This window comes from Colius striatus, chromosome 3, assembly GCF_028858725.1.
Source record: "Colius striatus isolate bColStr4 chromosome 3, bColStr4.1.hap1, whole genome shotgun sequence".
NCBI lineage: Eukaryota > Metazoa > Chordata > Aves > Coliiformes > Coliidae > Colius > Colius striatus.
Window position 1 is genome coordinate 22574598 of NC_084761.1, and position 16589 is coordinate 22591186.

The 16589-nt window shown below is 39.6% G+C and overlaps 1 protein-coding gene across 6 annotated transcripts in view; it reads right to left on the reverse strand.

Annotated features, from left to right (window-relative positions):
* CAMK2D (calcium/calmodulin dependent protein kinase II delta) overlaps nt 1-16340 on the reverse strand; it is a 149102-nt gene extending 132762 nt beyond the window's left edge. For 5 of the 6 annotated variants that reach the window (XM_061993426.1, XM_061993423.1, XM_061993425.1 and 2 more), the window contains exons 1-2: nt 15652-15815; nt 14654-14748 (exon numbers count right to left, since the gene is read on the reverse strand). In XM_061993426.1, the coding sequence (XP_061849410.1) occupies nt 14654-14748; nt 15652-15719 (163 nt within the window). In that variant the 5' untranslated portion in view covers nt 15720-15815. Of the gene's footprint in view, nt 1-14653; nt 14749-15651; nt 15945-16230 lie in introns of those variants that run through there. The other variant, XM_061993428.1, reaches the window with a different exon arrangement.
* Nucleotides 16341-16589: the final 249 nt, after the last annotated feature.

A 16589-nucleotide genomic window follows, 5' to 3' on the forward strand; every position in this document is an offset into this window, starting at 1 on the left:
ATATCAATTTATTTAATGAGACTCAGGCTGAAGTAGTAGCAGACCATTTTATTCAGCTGCTTCATAAAAAGTCTCATGAAATTATGAAGAATCTTCCCACACTAATAAGGTAAAGTTATCACTATAAATATACAACTACAAGTTGATGTGAGATCATTCAAGGTAAGTCTTTAATAGTTTACTATTGAATATTAGCAGTCAAGGTTTATTTCTTCTTACATTTTTCCTTAGCTCTTACGCTAGAAGGACAAGAGAATAGGATGCAGGATAATATTTTCACTTCTTGAGAAGGCAGAACTACCAACAAAAAACTGTTTAAATGAATTTACACTTTCGAGGTAAGATAACCAGGTTTTTTATTCCCTTATCTGGATTTTTAATCCTTTAAAATAACAATGATGGCTTCTCTCCTAGTGATTATCCATATGTCAATACTTCCTCTTCTCTAGATCATCTTCTCTATCCAGCAGATAGTCCATACTCACACACGGTAATACCAAGATATTTCAGCTGACACTTTTCATATTCATTTTACATTATTATAGGTAGGTTAAAACAAATTCAGAAAGCTGAACTAAAATTAAAGCCACATGGATTTCTGAAAGGAATGGGTAAAGGTTACCATTAAAGTGCCCTGTAGAAAACACTACCACACGCTAAGGAAAGGTTTGCAGTATTGGGACAGAACTGAGTTCAAAGAACAAGAGGGTATCATAAAACCAAAGCAAATCTAAGCTCAGGAACACATTTGTAGTTTCAAGAGGAGTTCTTGAAACTCAGTGTACAGTTTGACCTGGTGCTAACTGCACATGAAATTATTTTGGTCAAAATGTATGCCAGAACTGAAATGTATCTAAAACCTAAGCACACTGAATTCAAATAAGCATGCATTCTGAAGAAGTATTTTTTAAACATTTTAATTACAAGAACTTTTATTCCAGTGACTGGTTACATAACAGAAAAAAAAAAAAACAAGTTCATTTTAAGCAGAAGGAACAATATGAAAGGGACTGCATTTAAAATAAAACCTTATTACAAGGTATTCTGTTTAAGAGCCTCATGTCATAGAGGCCCTATACAAGTAACAAGATGTAACAATTTCAATCCAGAAAAAACAAATACAAAAAACCAAACACACACCTGACAAACTCAGAGGCCTGTTTCATACACCTTTGCAAGCATCAGACTTAATAATGGTTCTCACACCAGGAGTTATTTAACACTTTAACAAAACTGATAGAATAAGTGTGCATGAGAAGGACATACAAATAACACAGTCTCTGAAACCATACACATCCTTCTATTATCTTAGCAGAAGCTGCTAAGGATACAGGTACTAGACTAAACATGATCAGGTTACAGCAGTTGAAGAACATTATTGTCCATGAGTGGAATTTCCTGACTTTGTGCAGTTAAATCTGGTGCAGTTACAAAATAAAGCACATTAGCTTCAGCATCACCTATGGAGTTTCTTAGACCATGTCTATACACACAGCTGCTTTGACTGTTTCTTCATAAATTCTTTTCTCAGCAAAGAAGTTATTAGTATGTTAAAAAGAGGCCAGTGAATTCTTCAAAGGCAAAAAAACTTAGAATGCTTGCTTTTCTGTGCAACCCAGCCTGCAAGTCCAGAAGCAGATTTGCTCTGCAAATATAAAAAATTCACACAGGTAATTTTATATAGCTACATATCATTATGTCATCAAAATCATCTAGGCAAAACTAGTACTAAAATTCCCAAAAGACACAACAATTTCTGCTTAATAAGACAACTGCTAAGTTCTTCTACCTATTAAAGTCACTTTGAGTAATTCAGATAGGTGCTGTATTTGTCATTCTCATGCTCAAAATCCATTTACATAATAAAAAATTTTTTAAAAATCTTTTTACAATCACAGCTGAGATTACTCAGTAACTCTGTGCTATGCAATGTAGGTTCAGGTGGGTCAAATTCATGTATCTAAAGCTCAGATGTATTAGTAAGATGTTTTTTTTGAGAGGAATGCAACTCTAGCATTAGGTTCACATACCCATAATCCTATTTGGTATATAGAATCTGCATGGGCTGCTGAGTAGTTAAGAGATGTAAAGAACATGCATCTGATTAAATTGACTTGTGCTGTTCATGTCTGGTAATATTAGTATTAACTTAGCAAGACCGTAGAATCCTGCTATTTATTAAAGGAGACAGCACTAATTCTGAATTTCCAAGAATTGTTTCATACCTCTTGTTTGTATTTCAATACTAGAAACAAGATTTCCCTCTGAAAACATGACAGATGCAAATCCAGGGACTGATCTCAGGAATACTTACACTTGTTAGCTAAATTCTGCATATTAGTTGTCTCATTTACCTGTATTGATAAATACACAATCACTGATGATTTTTGTAAAATCACCTCATTTTCAGCATCAGATTGTAGAGACTTGATATAATGAACTCTTCTGTTCCAAATAGATGCATTCATGCAGTTCAAGATTTTAAACCCGTCTACTTAGCCCTTATTTCTAGAAGCTCTAGGTGCATTTGACCATGGAATCAGAACTGGCATCAAGTGCCAGAAAGCTCAAGGAAGCAAGCTGCCTCCCTCGGCATGGTCTCTGGCAGTTCCTCTCCCAGGGAAAGCTCTAACGGGCAGTGCCACAGAGCACCAGCATGCTCACCTGGGACAAGTGGGATCTGAGTCCTCTTACAAAACCCCTCAGACCACATATTCACTGATAACCTGCCAGAATTTCCTTTCAAAATACAAACCAGCCAAGAGAACTATATATATAAATTAATGTAACCAGAAGCTCATTTCTTTTCCTGGTTCAGGAAGTTTCTGCTGTCTACTATCATAACTTTCTGAAATATTAGGTGTCTATAAACTACAATTTGAGAAACATTAAGGTAAGTGGCCTCTAAGAAACAACAACAGCATTGCAGTGCACTTGGAAAGCCACTGAAAATCCATATTGAGGTAGTCAGGCATTTTTACAAGCTATATTTTATTGACTGAACTAATCAACAACAATTAGCAACATTTTGAAAGTGTTTCAGTTTATTTAGTGTGTGAATCAATACAACTTTTCTTTAAACAATGAACTAAGCTGCTCTAAGTACTTTTGCACCATTTTCATTCTCTTTCACCATTTGGTTGACTAGATGAGCATGTGTGGTTGCAGAAAAGTTAACACATAACAGAAACTATTCCTAATTTAGCTTTATTTCATGGAGCTATTTTCACAGCAGTTTCCACTTGACCTTGCACAGAGGTGAGTAACAGCAGGCTGCAGGAACTGAACATCATGCCTGTGATGGAAATAACTGGGTTTTGACTTAGGTCTCAGATGTATGAGGCAGACAAACTGTAACAAAAAACCCCAACCCCAAATAAAAGCATCTTCCTACATCAGTGCAGATCAGTTACTAGCCAAGTACAGTAAGACCTCTAAAACATCACTCTGGAGGACTTTTCCAGGCAGGCATCAATGCTTCCTGCAAGGCTTCATTGTTTATAGACATAGAAACAAAGAAAATGAGACATCTGGGGATTACTAAAAATGGAGGTTACCAAACTAGCTTTGAAATTAGTAGGAAACTGCTAAAAGGGGTGGCAAGAAATGTAGTGATTAAAAGGAAAGCTGAAGTCAAATTACTAAAGAATTTCCTTCAGTATCAGCCCCAGAATCACTGAAATGAAGCCAGAAATGAAACACTGGAATTTAGCAGATGAGATCTTCTCATGCAGACATCACCAAAACCATTCATGAGATCTTACTTAATTTATTTTGTTTCTTCTGGTCAATTCCAATCTCCCATTCCAAACATCCATGTATCTGTATATCTATGTAACTACACTTAGAGCATATCTAAGGAAGAATGGACATAATAATAGCAGGTCTATCACACAGAAGGGAGCTAAAGGAAGACGGTTGTTAAAAGAAATGAAAACAAGATCATCCTCAATAAATACACTGATGAAAGATTCTCTAAAAGACATTCTAGGTACAGACAACAAATTCTGTCAGTGAGCAAATTCAGGCTGTAAATCAGAAATATCTTTAAACTGAAAGAGTGCACTACTAATTTCTCTATTTAGTAAAGCAAAAAGAACTAAGGTCCTCATCTCCTCAGTTAAGTTTGTTCAAGCTTAATTAGTGAATGAGATTGTTTACTGTATTGAAGGACTCAACTTCACCTTGGACACACTTTATTTCCCATTCTTCACCTAAGGTCAACCCCAAGCAACAGATGCTCAAATGTTCTCTTATCCTGTAGAAGTCTGACATTGGATAAATGTGATTTAAAAGGGGAAGATATCACTTTTAGCTAGACTGACTTTGTTATATGAAACAGAAAAAAAACCCAACAACAAGAACTGAGCACTGAAACAAACAAATGAACAAAAAAATCTAACTCAAAACTTGACTTTCTTTTTGAGTCCTAGTAAATGACTGATCCCTGCCATTCAAACTATAGCTGGGAACAGAGGGAAGTCAATTCTATTTCAATGGGAAGGAAGGGAAACAATCCTATTTAAAGAACAAAGGAAATACTTTTTTCAAATATTTTGTACTTAAGGAGTATAAACTTCAGTGAGATATAACAACGTTGTAAAATTTATATGACTACAAGAATGTCCTGTGACTGAAATACAATTAACTTGAAAAATGTAGATGGAATATAAAATCTCAGGTTCTTGAGACTGAAAAAATCTCCACCTATTATGGATTTTAAATCCACCTAATTCCCAAGTCCTTCTCCCCTTCAGGTTTCCTAAACCCACCTCTGAGATATGCTGAGCCACTATTATGCAAAGCTATCTCCATCATCGATCTGGTCCTCAAAACATCTGCAGTATGAACACACATCTCCTAGGAACAGGAATTGACCACACATAAGCAACTCCTACTCTGGGAAAATGAATCTCATTAGTAAACATGTTTTGATTAACATGCAATTGAAAGCAATTTATTACTTAATTTAGATACATAAATCATGTTAACCACAAATAAACAAAAATTTAAAGACACCAATTCTTGCCCTGATTACAAGTAAAATTAGTTAACAGGTCTTTTAGCATGCAGCGTTTTCCTACAGCAAACAAGCTAGCAGGGTACACACAAGCTTGACTGGATCTTTTTCTGCATCCAATGTGTGTGCATGCACACAAAACACTATAACCAGTAGCCTTTTTTTCCCTTCGTTTCCCCCAAAACCACAACAGCTATGAAAGACCATAAAGTGCTACCCGTATAAAAGACATGTCAGTGGGTTTTTTAGAAGCTCTGTCATCCAGCTCCAGTAGACAGCATCTTCTAAATCTTACACTTCTCCAGTATTAAAGTCTACTGGGAAGCTTGGAAATGTTAATGTGCTACAGTTGTTTCCACCATGGAAAGACAGAAATTTGATAGCAAACCTTTTTTTTCTTATTAGTCCTCCCCTCTTTGGGGTAGTGGTAACAAAAAACCTTGAAAAGGGTTTTTTTTTTAGTGCTATGATCAGCAAGGTATTTAGTCCCAAGAGCATCTAACAATGTAATTCTAAACACAATTCCATAGCTATATATATATATATATATATATATATACACATAGACATAGGTTTCTTTTTTTTTTTTAATTTAAAAAAAATATTTTAAAAAGTATACACCATGACCTTTATGAAACACTGTAGATATGAAAATGTAAACAACCCAAAAATTTGGCTTTTGAAGGCTGCTTTCTGTACTGAAATTTACTGAAATGTATGTCTTGGAGATATACTTAACATTTATGACATCTTTCTATAAAAAGGTGGAAGCCAACTCCTTAAGCAAGTTTTAATAACTGAAGTTCAGCAGCACCTAGAGCTGCCCAAAGGAAACTGAATGTTATCTGCCCTGCAGCAGAAAATCCTCCCTGAAAGGCAGTACCACAGCAACAGAACTCTGTCCATGTGACACGGTTGTAACTGAATATAAATCTTCGCTCCCTGAACTGTATGATCAAGTCAAACAAATGAGGTTTCAAGAGAAAGATTTGAATTTGTTGACTATTTATTCTCATGAGCGATAGCCTATTAAAACCCTTCCTGCAAGAAGTCTCCCAAACCCAAATCATTCCTAAGCACTAGCTTGAAATCTGCTATGCAATACTTCAAGGTCTTCCTTGACTGATTAAATCACAAGCCTATCTCTCCAAGAGGTTAAAATTTAAATGAAAGCTTATACTTGGCAAATCCCATCAGATTGTCAAATATGGATGCTATGTAGGAACCCCATCTGTTCATGCAGCAACATGAATATGCAATGTGACTGTTGCAGCAACACTTGCATTCACATGGCGGAAAATTGGTAAGTAAGCAGTTCCTGACCATAATTATATCAGAACAAAGTTCTGAAAACACGTGCAATAGATTGCTTGACCAAATATGAGCTTCAGTGCTCTAAGTTTACATTTCTCCTCCTCTCACATGCCGAGATGATGAAACTTTATAGCAGAGGCGTGTTACGCTGCTCGTTGTAGCATGCAAAAGACTGTTTTCTGCCACACAACCCAGAGTAATGCCCACAGCACTGTGAAAACCCATGAGCAGTTTCACAGGTAGGGAGAGTTGCTGGCTAGAGGCCACAGCTTTGGCCTCAGTTGTTTTTAAGGGCTGTGTACCTGCCTGCAGACTATACATGTAAAAAATGTGAACTAACTACCATCAGGGTAGTCTTCAATACATTTTACAACTGTCAAAATCTATGCACAAGCTCACTCAGTCCAGAAAAAGTTCAGTTCATACCATCATTTTCCTTCTTATAGGTCAGACTGAAGTTTTTAATTCCACTGATAATAACCTCTGACTAAAGCTGGGTTTGGGTAAAGTTCTACATCCAGTGGAATGTAATCACAGCCATGCTTTCCTTAGCACTGCCAACTATGTGGTGGCAGAGTCAAAACTGAGGCCCAATAAAAAGAACCACCTCCCTACAGAGCCCATTTTGAATGGGGGGAGAGGTTGTCCAACTGACAAGCACACTGATTGATTTGGCTGTAACTCAGCAAAAGAAACTTCATCACCAGTCACAACTTTTTCAACATGCATGCTCTACATTCAAGGTGACAGTGACTGCCGAAACATAAATTAATTCTGGTTTTTACGGATGCCAGGCAGTTTACATGGAAAGCATCACCAGATGTTAGCTTCTTATAGTAGAGTATAAAATCTTGGTTAGTAGTAACAATACAAAAAACTCACACCACAAAACGTTTAATCTTGACCAGCAAATATTCACACCATCACATTTCCATTATTAAATAAAATCTACTTTGCTAGTTTTGATAGGTTTAGAGGTTTGTTTTGTAAAATTAAGCCTGCTGATTTTCCTCTCCAAGTTTCCTGTGAAATACTTGCTGCTTACAAAACGTCAGGAATTCACATAATAGAAACTACCTCAAATCACCAGAGAGGCAAAGTTCCCTTCTAACAAATACATCAACAGTTGCATGGACTTATGTGTAATGGCTTGTTTGGCATATTAACTCTCATTCTTTAGGCTTAAAATCCTAATTACAAAAAACAAATATGTGCTGTAGCACAATTTATGCTTCTCAATTTCCACTAAAGAGGCCCTGGATTAGAATAAAAGGTAAATTCAGAAATTTATTTGCAAATTTGCGCAAGTTCTTCCTCCCCAGCTTTTTTTGACTCCCGGCTATAGCTAGTGCTTCTAATTCAATGGCACCTTACAGAGGAAACGGAGTCAAGCAAGAGAAATAAACTCTCAGTTTGGCAGAAGCTGCCACAGCAGCTTCCAATCAGATGTAACAGGAATTAACAAGGCTGCAAAGCTTTAAAATGAGTTTTCCAATTAAAACAACTGAAATCAAATGCATTCCAGAACATGCTAACAACAATCTAGAAACTTATCCTGGATAACAGCACAACTGTCTCCTGTGGAAGAAAATACTGAAACCACATTACAGAAATTCTCCACTCACTCTGATACCATGCACAAGACATTTCTCATAACACTAGGATTAAACAGAGGAGGAGTTTGCACAAACATATACACAAAGATATACACAGAGCTCAAAACACACATGGAATAAACAGACAAATTGGATTTCTGTCTCTCTCCAAAACATAGCAGATGTTTCTGCAAATTCAAGGCCTAATTATTTTTATTAATGAAAGAAAAGGAAACAACAGTTTCAAGTTAGGTTTTTGTTCTCTATTAGCCTTTTTCAATGAGCAGAGGAAGTTATATTTCTCACATAACCTTGTAAAAATCCCCACAATATCCTTAAAAGCATTTCACAAATGTGCTAGAAATGTAGATGAAGGAGGAAGCTGGGCCCTGACATATGAAACACCCTGGCCTACATTTCCCAGGAGGTCAAATGAAGGACAGATACATGAAAAGCACTGTTTTGGTACTATTTACATTTGTAAAGCAAAATATTTAGCTTGCTTTTATTTTAATCTCTCAGACCAGACTCTTGCCATTAAATAAAAAACCCCAAAACCAAACAACAAAACCCAGCCTTCTCCCATCTTACAAGCACTAGTCAAAATGGTCATAAAGGTGTAAATAAAAGCATCAGAGATGCCTACATACACCAGTAATCGTAACTAGAGAAAGTGAATAAATATGCTGTAGTATTCGGGCAATTATATACCTACATATAACCTACATTACAAACCTACATAAAACCTAATTAAATAAAAATGCTATTAAGACCAAGGAAGATTTTGAAATCAGGTGCAGAAATTCAGTCTGATTTCTTCCATGAAGAAGTGTATTTCTAACTTGCTGTTGATGAAGACAGATGCAAGTCACTTAAACATCTCAACTGACCACTGCTTTCAGATTGCAAGAGACATAAAAAAAAAAAAAAGTCATCTACATACACTATTATGTGTAAACAGACAGAATCAATCTACAATAAAGGTTCAGTGTTTACCATTGGGCTTATTTCCTTGTTTTCTTATTTGACCAAAAGCTTTCAGTTGGAAGTGTTTATTTGCATGTAAGTAGTAAAACATTACTAGGGAACACAACTTTTCTCAGACCAGGAAGAGGAGAATCCATCCATATTTCAGTTCCAGAATGCAGATACAGAAGCTGAGTAAAAGTATTCAGTTAATCTCTTGCTCTGTGTCTGGTTCTCCCTTTTCTCCCAACAGAAGCAACTCTGAAAGTGGAGCTCATCAGATGTGCAGCTCAGTCTTCAGTTTACAGGAAGTGAACACACATTGGTGCCAGAACTTACAACTTCTGATATAAAAGTGCAGGAAAGCAGTAGCCAAAGAAGACCCCAAGAATCCCTTTGATGTTAACATTTCAGTGGAAGAGATATGAAAGTGGGGAGGGAGTCCAGAGTAAATTAGCAGTAAGACACAACAAGAGGAAATAGGAAGCTCACAAGGCAGACAAGTATGTTCAATTGCTTTATAGTTTCATGCATACTTAATCATCTTGGAGTTCAGACAGAAAAATGTATTTTATTTAGGCTTTTTACCCCCATATTGAGCTTGGTCAAACTGAGATGACAGATGATGCAAAAATTCTCCATGCCTCTTGTGAGCTCTTTTACATCTTGGATTTGCATTGTGTCCGTTGCAATCAATGGCTACACTGCCACAAACTCAACTTTCAAGTTAACTTGTACGCACTGTTTTTAGAGTATCATTTGCAACTACAAAGCTACACAAAGACAGTTCTCTGAAGCATGCAACAAGAACAGCATAGTATATCACAATTCCTTTTCCCCTGTCCTCCATGTGAAAATATGTTGAAGTATGCACTAAAACTTGAACTTTTTCTATAACCTAACTCCTAGTAAGAACACTCACAACAAGCTTTAATGAGAAAGAAAGCAATACATGCATCTTCAAATTCTGATGTTTCTCTAAGGCCCATCAGCATACAAGCTATAAAATGAATCTCCTTTCCTAAGAGCAACAACAGTCACAATGGAGTGAGAAAAGAAATCCTTTACAAAGAAAGAAAGAAGTGGCATTATCAAAATCATGTAATATTTGCCATAATTTGGCTATGAACTGGCAAAAAAAATAATTTCAAATATAGTTTAAACTGTTAGAATAAATTACTATGAATCCCCATCACAATGGGTTTCAAAGTCCTCACTTCTCTTCAGATTTTTGCTAAAACCAAAACATAACAAGAGTTCCAAACCTTCAAAACAAAACAATCAAATACCTAGTTGTTTTTATTAAAAAAAAAAAACAAACCAAACACCAACATCTTACAAGTACTCCTTTTTTCTAGACAGAACCAGCAGCCTGCAAATTACGGTAATCTGCAACTGAAACAAATACTTGCAGATAAATACGCAAACGTATTGATGTTACAGGACATCTACATCAATCAAAAGAATGCCACGACTAAGCTGCTGGACAGAAAAAGCACAAAAAAAGGGCAAGGACACATTAGCAGGTAAGCCTTCTTACATACCATGGAAGAACATTTGAAAAAAAATTCTGAACACATGGAGAAAGGCAAACATACTGCCTGCCTCTCAAAAGATAATTAACCCGAGAGACTAGAGCAAGAGATGGAAGAAAACAGCTAAAATCTCATGCTTAATTTGTGTTCTCAAAACGACAAAATTTGTTTCACGGCCAACTGAATGCTATAAGGATAGTACTTTATGTGTGCGAATAAGTTCATGTGTACAGAAGAAGAGAAATTAGCATTAAAAACACGTGTGTTATAATAAACTTGCTTCAAGTGGTTCAGAGATCAAGATCTGCAGCTACACTGGGGAGCAATCTTTTGTCCCCTTATGGAGTATACAGGAAGCCTTGTTACAGCTTGTAACATATCTGTTACTGACACAGGCTACCTGGCTAAAAGAAACATTGGTTTAGTGACAAAACAAAATGTTTATCTCCATGTCATGAAAAACTATGCTGACATATAGTACCCTATATGCTTCACATTTCATTCATCTCCCTAATGTCTTTTACATCACTTTAGGGATCACGAGGTGCTCTACTTGGACAGCTTTAGACACTGAAATATTCTTCCCACAGCAAGATTACTCAATCCTGACACTAAAAATACTGTTGCAAAAGGGTGGAGTTTTCAGTCTCCTCACCCCTCAGAGCTTGATGCAGGGAAATGCAACTGCTCTAGTCACCTCTGACTATGCCTTGCATCTGCCATCTGCAGTCACAAGCTCACAGGAAATAATATCTTTTTTTGAGGAACAGGAAGATGCTGAAAAAGTTTTGGGAATTTTCCTGCTAAGACAAATAACCAGTAAAGCCTCCAAGCGTTAAACTCAAAAGGTAATGGAATGGCTGGTTCCTGAAAGCTCATGAGAGCTTTTTCACAAAGAAGTGATAACCTCCAGTTGATTCATACATTACTCGGAATAATTTGTATGCCCATAAACAAATTGGTTCCTATTCCTTCTGTGGCAATGTAAGGGCTAGGAAAGGTGTGTCCTAGGCAGTACTTACTAAAGAATTGTGGAAAAGAAAATGGACTAGGACACCATCTTCCTCTCAGAGATGCCATCAAATTGCAATCAAAGGCATGGTGCTTTTGGCCACTACAGAGAAAATGTCAATACAAGTTACTGGCAAAAAAAATGCCCAGTTAAAATATTTTAGTAGTTGATTTTTTCAAGTATGATTAGAGAAGAAAACATTTGTCCAATTCTTAAATCAGAAAATGAGGCCTAAACCTGTCAAGACAATGAGATCTCTTTAGATAAAATCAATCTGGATCAAAGCCAGCAGACTCACAAAAGAGAAGATAAGATATGTACAGATAGCAACAAAAGGAAAAAGACTAATTGTTAATTACTTGGAACAGACAGGAGAAAAATAAAGTTACCTCACAGAAGTTCACTTTTATCTGCATTATTTTCAAGACAAGAAAAATAACACAGAGAAGCCCAAAACAGCACACTTTATAAACGGAATTACAAGAAAATCCCAATGACTTCAGCAGATGAAACAACACAGAACCCAGAACCATCCAACACACATTCTTCACTTCATTCTTACTTTTCTGGGTGCTTGCTCACTGATGCACTGAATCATTTTTTAAAAAAATCAGCAGTGTAACAAAATTGTGCAAGCTTGTCTAGAACATACTCTATAGGTACAAAACTAGCTCTTGATATTCTACCAAGTTAAAGCTAAGAACTTTTAAGTGAAGATTAAGTGTACTTTGGAAGGGAATGTATGTTATTAGAGTAAGCAAAGGCCTTTTTGCTATACTGAAACCAATTTAAATTGAAAATATTTATTATTTCTATTACTAAAATCAGAAAAACATAGAATTGCCACAAAGTCAAATATTTTTAAACATAATTGCTTTCAAAGTGTTACTATTCTATTTTGGGCTACAATTTGTAAATAAGAGCATAGCAGATATAAACAACTGATCACCAACTTAAAAGCACAAAAGTTACTTCTGCTCAAGCAGGAGGCATAGCTTGCTTTCCCCCCAAACCAAAGTCCATGCCTTTGCATACACGCAATTCGTCTGAAATCCCCCTGTAACTATACAAGGCAACATATGAGAACACACCTTCACTAGCGTAAGCCTGTGACCAGATCAGTTCCTCAGTTTAGAAGGACTATTAAAGTAAGGATTTGCATAAATCTACAAGAACATTTCTGGCTGAGGTGAAAGAGGGATGGGGAGAGAAGTGCTGTTATGACTGGGCTGAAGCCAGTTAAATAACTTTAATGTTAAACTTAAGGAAGTTTTATTTAGTCTTCTAATATTATTTTAGTCTACTTATACACTGAAACTGCTCTTCTGTGATCTTGCAAGCAAGAAGGTCCAAACTGGACAATGCTTAAATGACTTCCAGAGAGCTAGGCACTGTACCAGTGATACACATTTCCAAGCTAAGAACCTCTTTGCTCTGCTCAGAGGTGAAGCTGACCCAATGAACCGTCAGATTTAAGTTTAGATTTACGTTATAAGTGGTATTTCAAGTAAGAAGTGTGAAACACAAAAGCAAACTGCTACCAGTTCAGAGACTAGCAAACTCAGTTACCAGTTGCATACCTCTTATCAGCCAGGAGAAAGTATCACAGTTTGAGGCTTTTGTGGATGTGGCATCACATGTGTTCTGATAAAAAAGAATATTTCACAGTCCAGCTTTAAAGTATAACCTTTTCCATTACAGGCTCACGTGCTAAACCTGTAGAAAAATCTGTGTGGATTTTGCCTAATCCATTTGCTGAGACAAATTCTCCCAAATATGTTTCCACTCATTAACGGGCTATATCAAAGACTAATTTGGACCCGAATGAAACAAATTAAAGCCTGAAGTATAGTATGTCCCAAATGACGACTTCTAAGGAAAAGTTTTCATTTATTTAGCCTGGCATGTCAAGATTTATCCCATGGCACGTAAGTAATCTGGTGCTGATCTTGCTACAGCTTCTCACATTGAAAGGTACTTAATTTATGAAATTGCACCGAATGTGGTGGTACATTTTAAGTATTAAAATTAAACGACATTATTGCACTTACAAAAGAAAAAAGGAAGATCTGTTTTAAGTGAACTTGCGAAAATATTTTATCTCCAGTATTACTGTTTACTTAACCTCTCTCACTTTAAATCAACACCTTGACAAAGGAATATTTAAGTTCCTCTGAAAAATAAAGGGAACTAAATCTTAGTGACAGCATGAGGACTAAAATGCAGCAAAAGGTGAAAAGCAAATTTTCACAGAGATTTCATAATCTGAAAATAAGAGTATTGACACAACACTGAAAGATCTTAATCAGAGGTGCATGTTACCAGAACATGCCCTAACATCATATGTAATATGTTTGAATTTAATGAATGAATTCAGTTTACCTGCAAATCCTCTCAGTCAAAAGCAAAACAGGCCATGTTCTTTACCACACCACACATTTGTATCAAAACACAAATAACATTAATGAAGAGGAATCCCTAATTACCAACATCCTAGCATAAGCACTGAGACCTGAACAAGCAATTTCACCTAGCACCCTTAATGTTTCCACAATGTTTCCATAGTATGTCTATATTTACCTTAAATGTATCATAAGGAAAACAACTGAAAGTAACACAGAAACATACAAATCACACAGTTGTCAACACCACAACAGCTAGTCATTTAGTCAAAATGACTTGCTTCACAATTAATTCATAAAGTGATCACTTTAGAAATTACCATAATTCTCAATACTTCTATGAGGTAGAAGTATACTTCTCATACATCCATAGTCAGCTAGGCCTAGATGTTCATGTTTAAATGTAGAGGAAACACAGGATTCAGTAAAGCTAAATTTAAAATAAAAGGTATTATGGAAACTTGTTATTTCTCAACCTTTTCCAAAAGACTGTCTCACAAACCCTTGCAAGCTGATAATCTAAGTTATTGAGATACAAAAATAAAGAGGCTACATTATGCTAAACTGTTTTAATATCTGCACATCTTTTCTTGCAGTGATTTACAGCAACCTCATATGTCCATGTAGTCTATCTATAAAATATTTAACACAGGAAAAAAAAAAACACCAAAGAGAAAAAAACCAAACAAAGCAATTTAAAAAAATGTATTAAGTCATTGTTTTCATCATTTTTTAATGCTTACCACAAGAATGTAAAAAAAGGGGAGGAGGCATCTATGATTATAAATATTAGGTTCAAATATACCCACCCCTAGCTGAAAGCTTTTTGGTGTTGATTATTTTGGCAGCATACTCTTGTCCTGTGGTGATTTTCATACATCTTCTCACGACTGAGAACGCTCCCCTGGAAAGCAAGAAGACCAAGTGTCAGCTGGACTGAATCTGCCATTACCGGCATAAGGGTTTTAACAGGTTTCAGTGCGAGGTGTGATGTCGGTAGAATGAAAAAAACAAACAAACAAACAAAAAACAGAGGGGAAAATTTTATTCACCAAAACAGTAAACTGTGGCTAGAAACGCGGGTACAAGCCGTATGACTGAACTCATCCCCGACCGTGGCGGCTGGGCGGAGGCAGGGCACGTTTTCACTACCTCAAGGCCGGCACACACCATGAGGGCAGTGAGACGGTGGCCCCTGCCCGGTCTCTCCGTTCCTGGGGCCACCGTCCCCGGCGGGCCATCAACATGGCGATCGGGCTGCGAGTCGCCAGCCCCAGCCTCGTGCCGCCCCGCCGCAGAGGGGCGCTCCCCCACCCCCGCCCTACAGCCGCCGGCAGCCCCTCGCCGACTGCCCGGCACCACGCGCACCCCCAGCCACGATAATACAAAATAATAAATAACCGTAAGGCAGCCCCTGCACCTCCCGTCTCCGGAGGCCGAGGGCAGCTTCCCCGCCGCCCGCCCAGAGCCTCTCACCGTAGCAGGGCAGTAAATACCCGTGGGGACGGGCGAGTGCGGAACCCGATCCCCCACCCCGCCAATAACGCCCGTGTGTATGTGTGAGCGTAAGGCTGGAGCCATGGCGCTCACGCGCTGTCCCTCCGCAGCGGAGCGCCCGGTTGGGCTCTCAGCATCGGTAAGGCGGCCCCTGGTCGCAGCACCCCGCCATCGGGGCTGAGGAACCGAGCCCGAATAGCCAACAGCGTCCCTCCCCGCGGCCTCGCCCCCGGTAGTTCCCCAGCCCCGAGTCGGCTACCCCGCGCCTTTGCCCCAACGGCGGGGCGCTCCCGGGGAGCACTGTCCTTACTTCCCGAGCTCCTCGAAGAGCTGGTACTCGTCGGTGAACCGGGTGCAGATGGTGGTTGAGGCCATCATGAGGACGGGCGGCCGCCGGTACCTCCGGCGGCCAGGGACGGCGAAACTGTAACGGCGAAGGAGCTGTGGTGAGGGGAGGCGAGGCTCCGCGCCGGCTTCTCCTTCTCCTCCTCCTCCCCGCCACCGCCTCCTCTCGTGACGGGGCTGCCTCCGCGCCCTCCTCTCTGCCAGCTGGCGCGTCCTCCCCGCGCAGGTCTCCGGTCTTCCCTCTCCCCTCCCCTCGCCCTTTAGGGAAACGAACAAATAAATAAATAAGTCTCTCTTTCCCTCGCCGAAACGGAAAGCAAAACGGGGACGGGGCTCGCGGAGCTGCCGGCGAATGGGTTCCTCCGCCTTCCGCTCCCCCCTGCGGCGATCGCCGGCCGGCGAGGCCACCGCATCTCTGCCCCGTCTGCCGGTGCCGTGCCTCCCCCTAGCGACCCCAGCCCGCGGGCCACGACCGCCCCGTCGCGACTCTCTCTGCTCCTCCCACCCCGCCCGTCGGGGACGCTGAAGCTGAAAGGACTCTCACACCGCAGCCGGGAACGTGGGCTTGCACCAGGAGCGGGGAAAGGACCTTTCCCGTCCGCTCCGCTCCGCTCCACAGCGGGGACGGCGGCGGGAGGCGCTCGAGCCCGGCGCCTCTCGCCCCGAGGAAACGGATGCACCTGCGCCCCGTTCCTCAGCGACCGCCTGACGTCACCAACCGCCCGGACGGTGCTGGGGGGTGTGGGGGGGCAGCTGGCAGCCCTCGCGTGCGTGCGTGCGTGCTTGCGCGCGCGGCGCACCCGGCGGGAAAGGCGCGCGGCCATGGGGCCACGGCGCGGGCCGCAGCTGGGGGGGTGGTGGGGGGTGGTGGGGGGTGGTGGGGGTAGTCCCACCCGGTCTTGC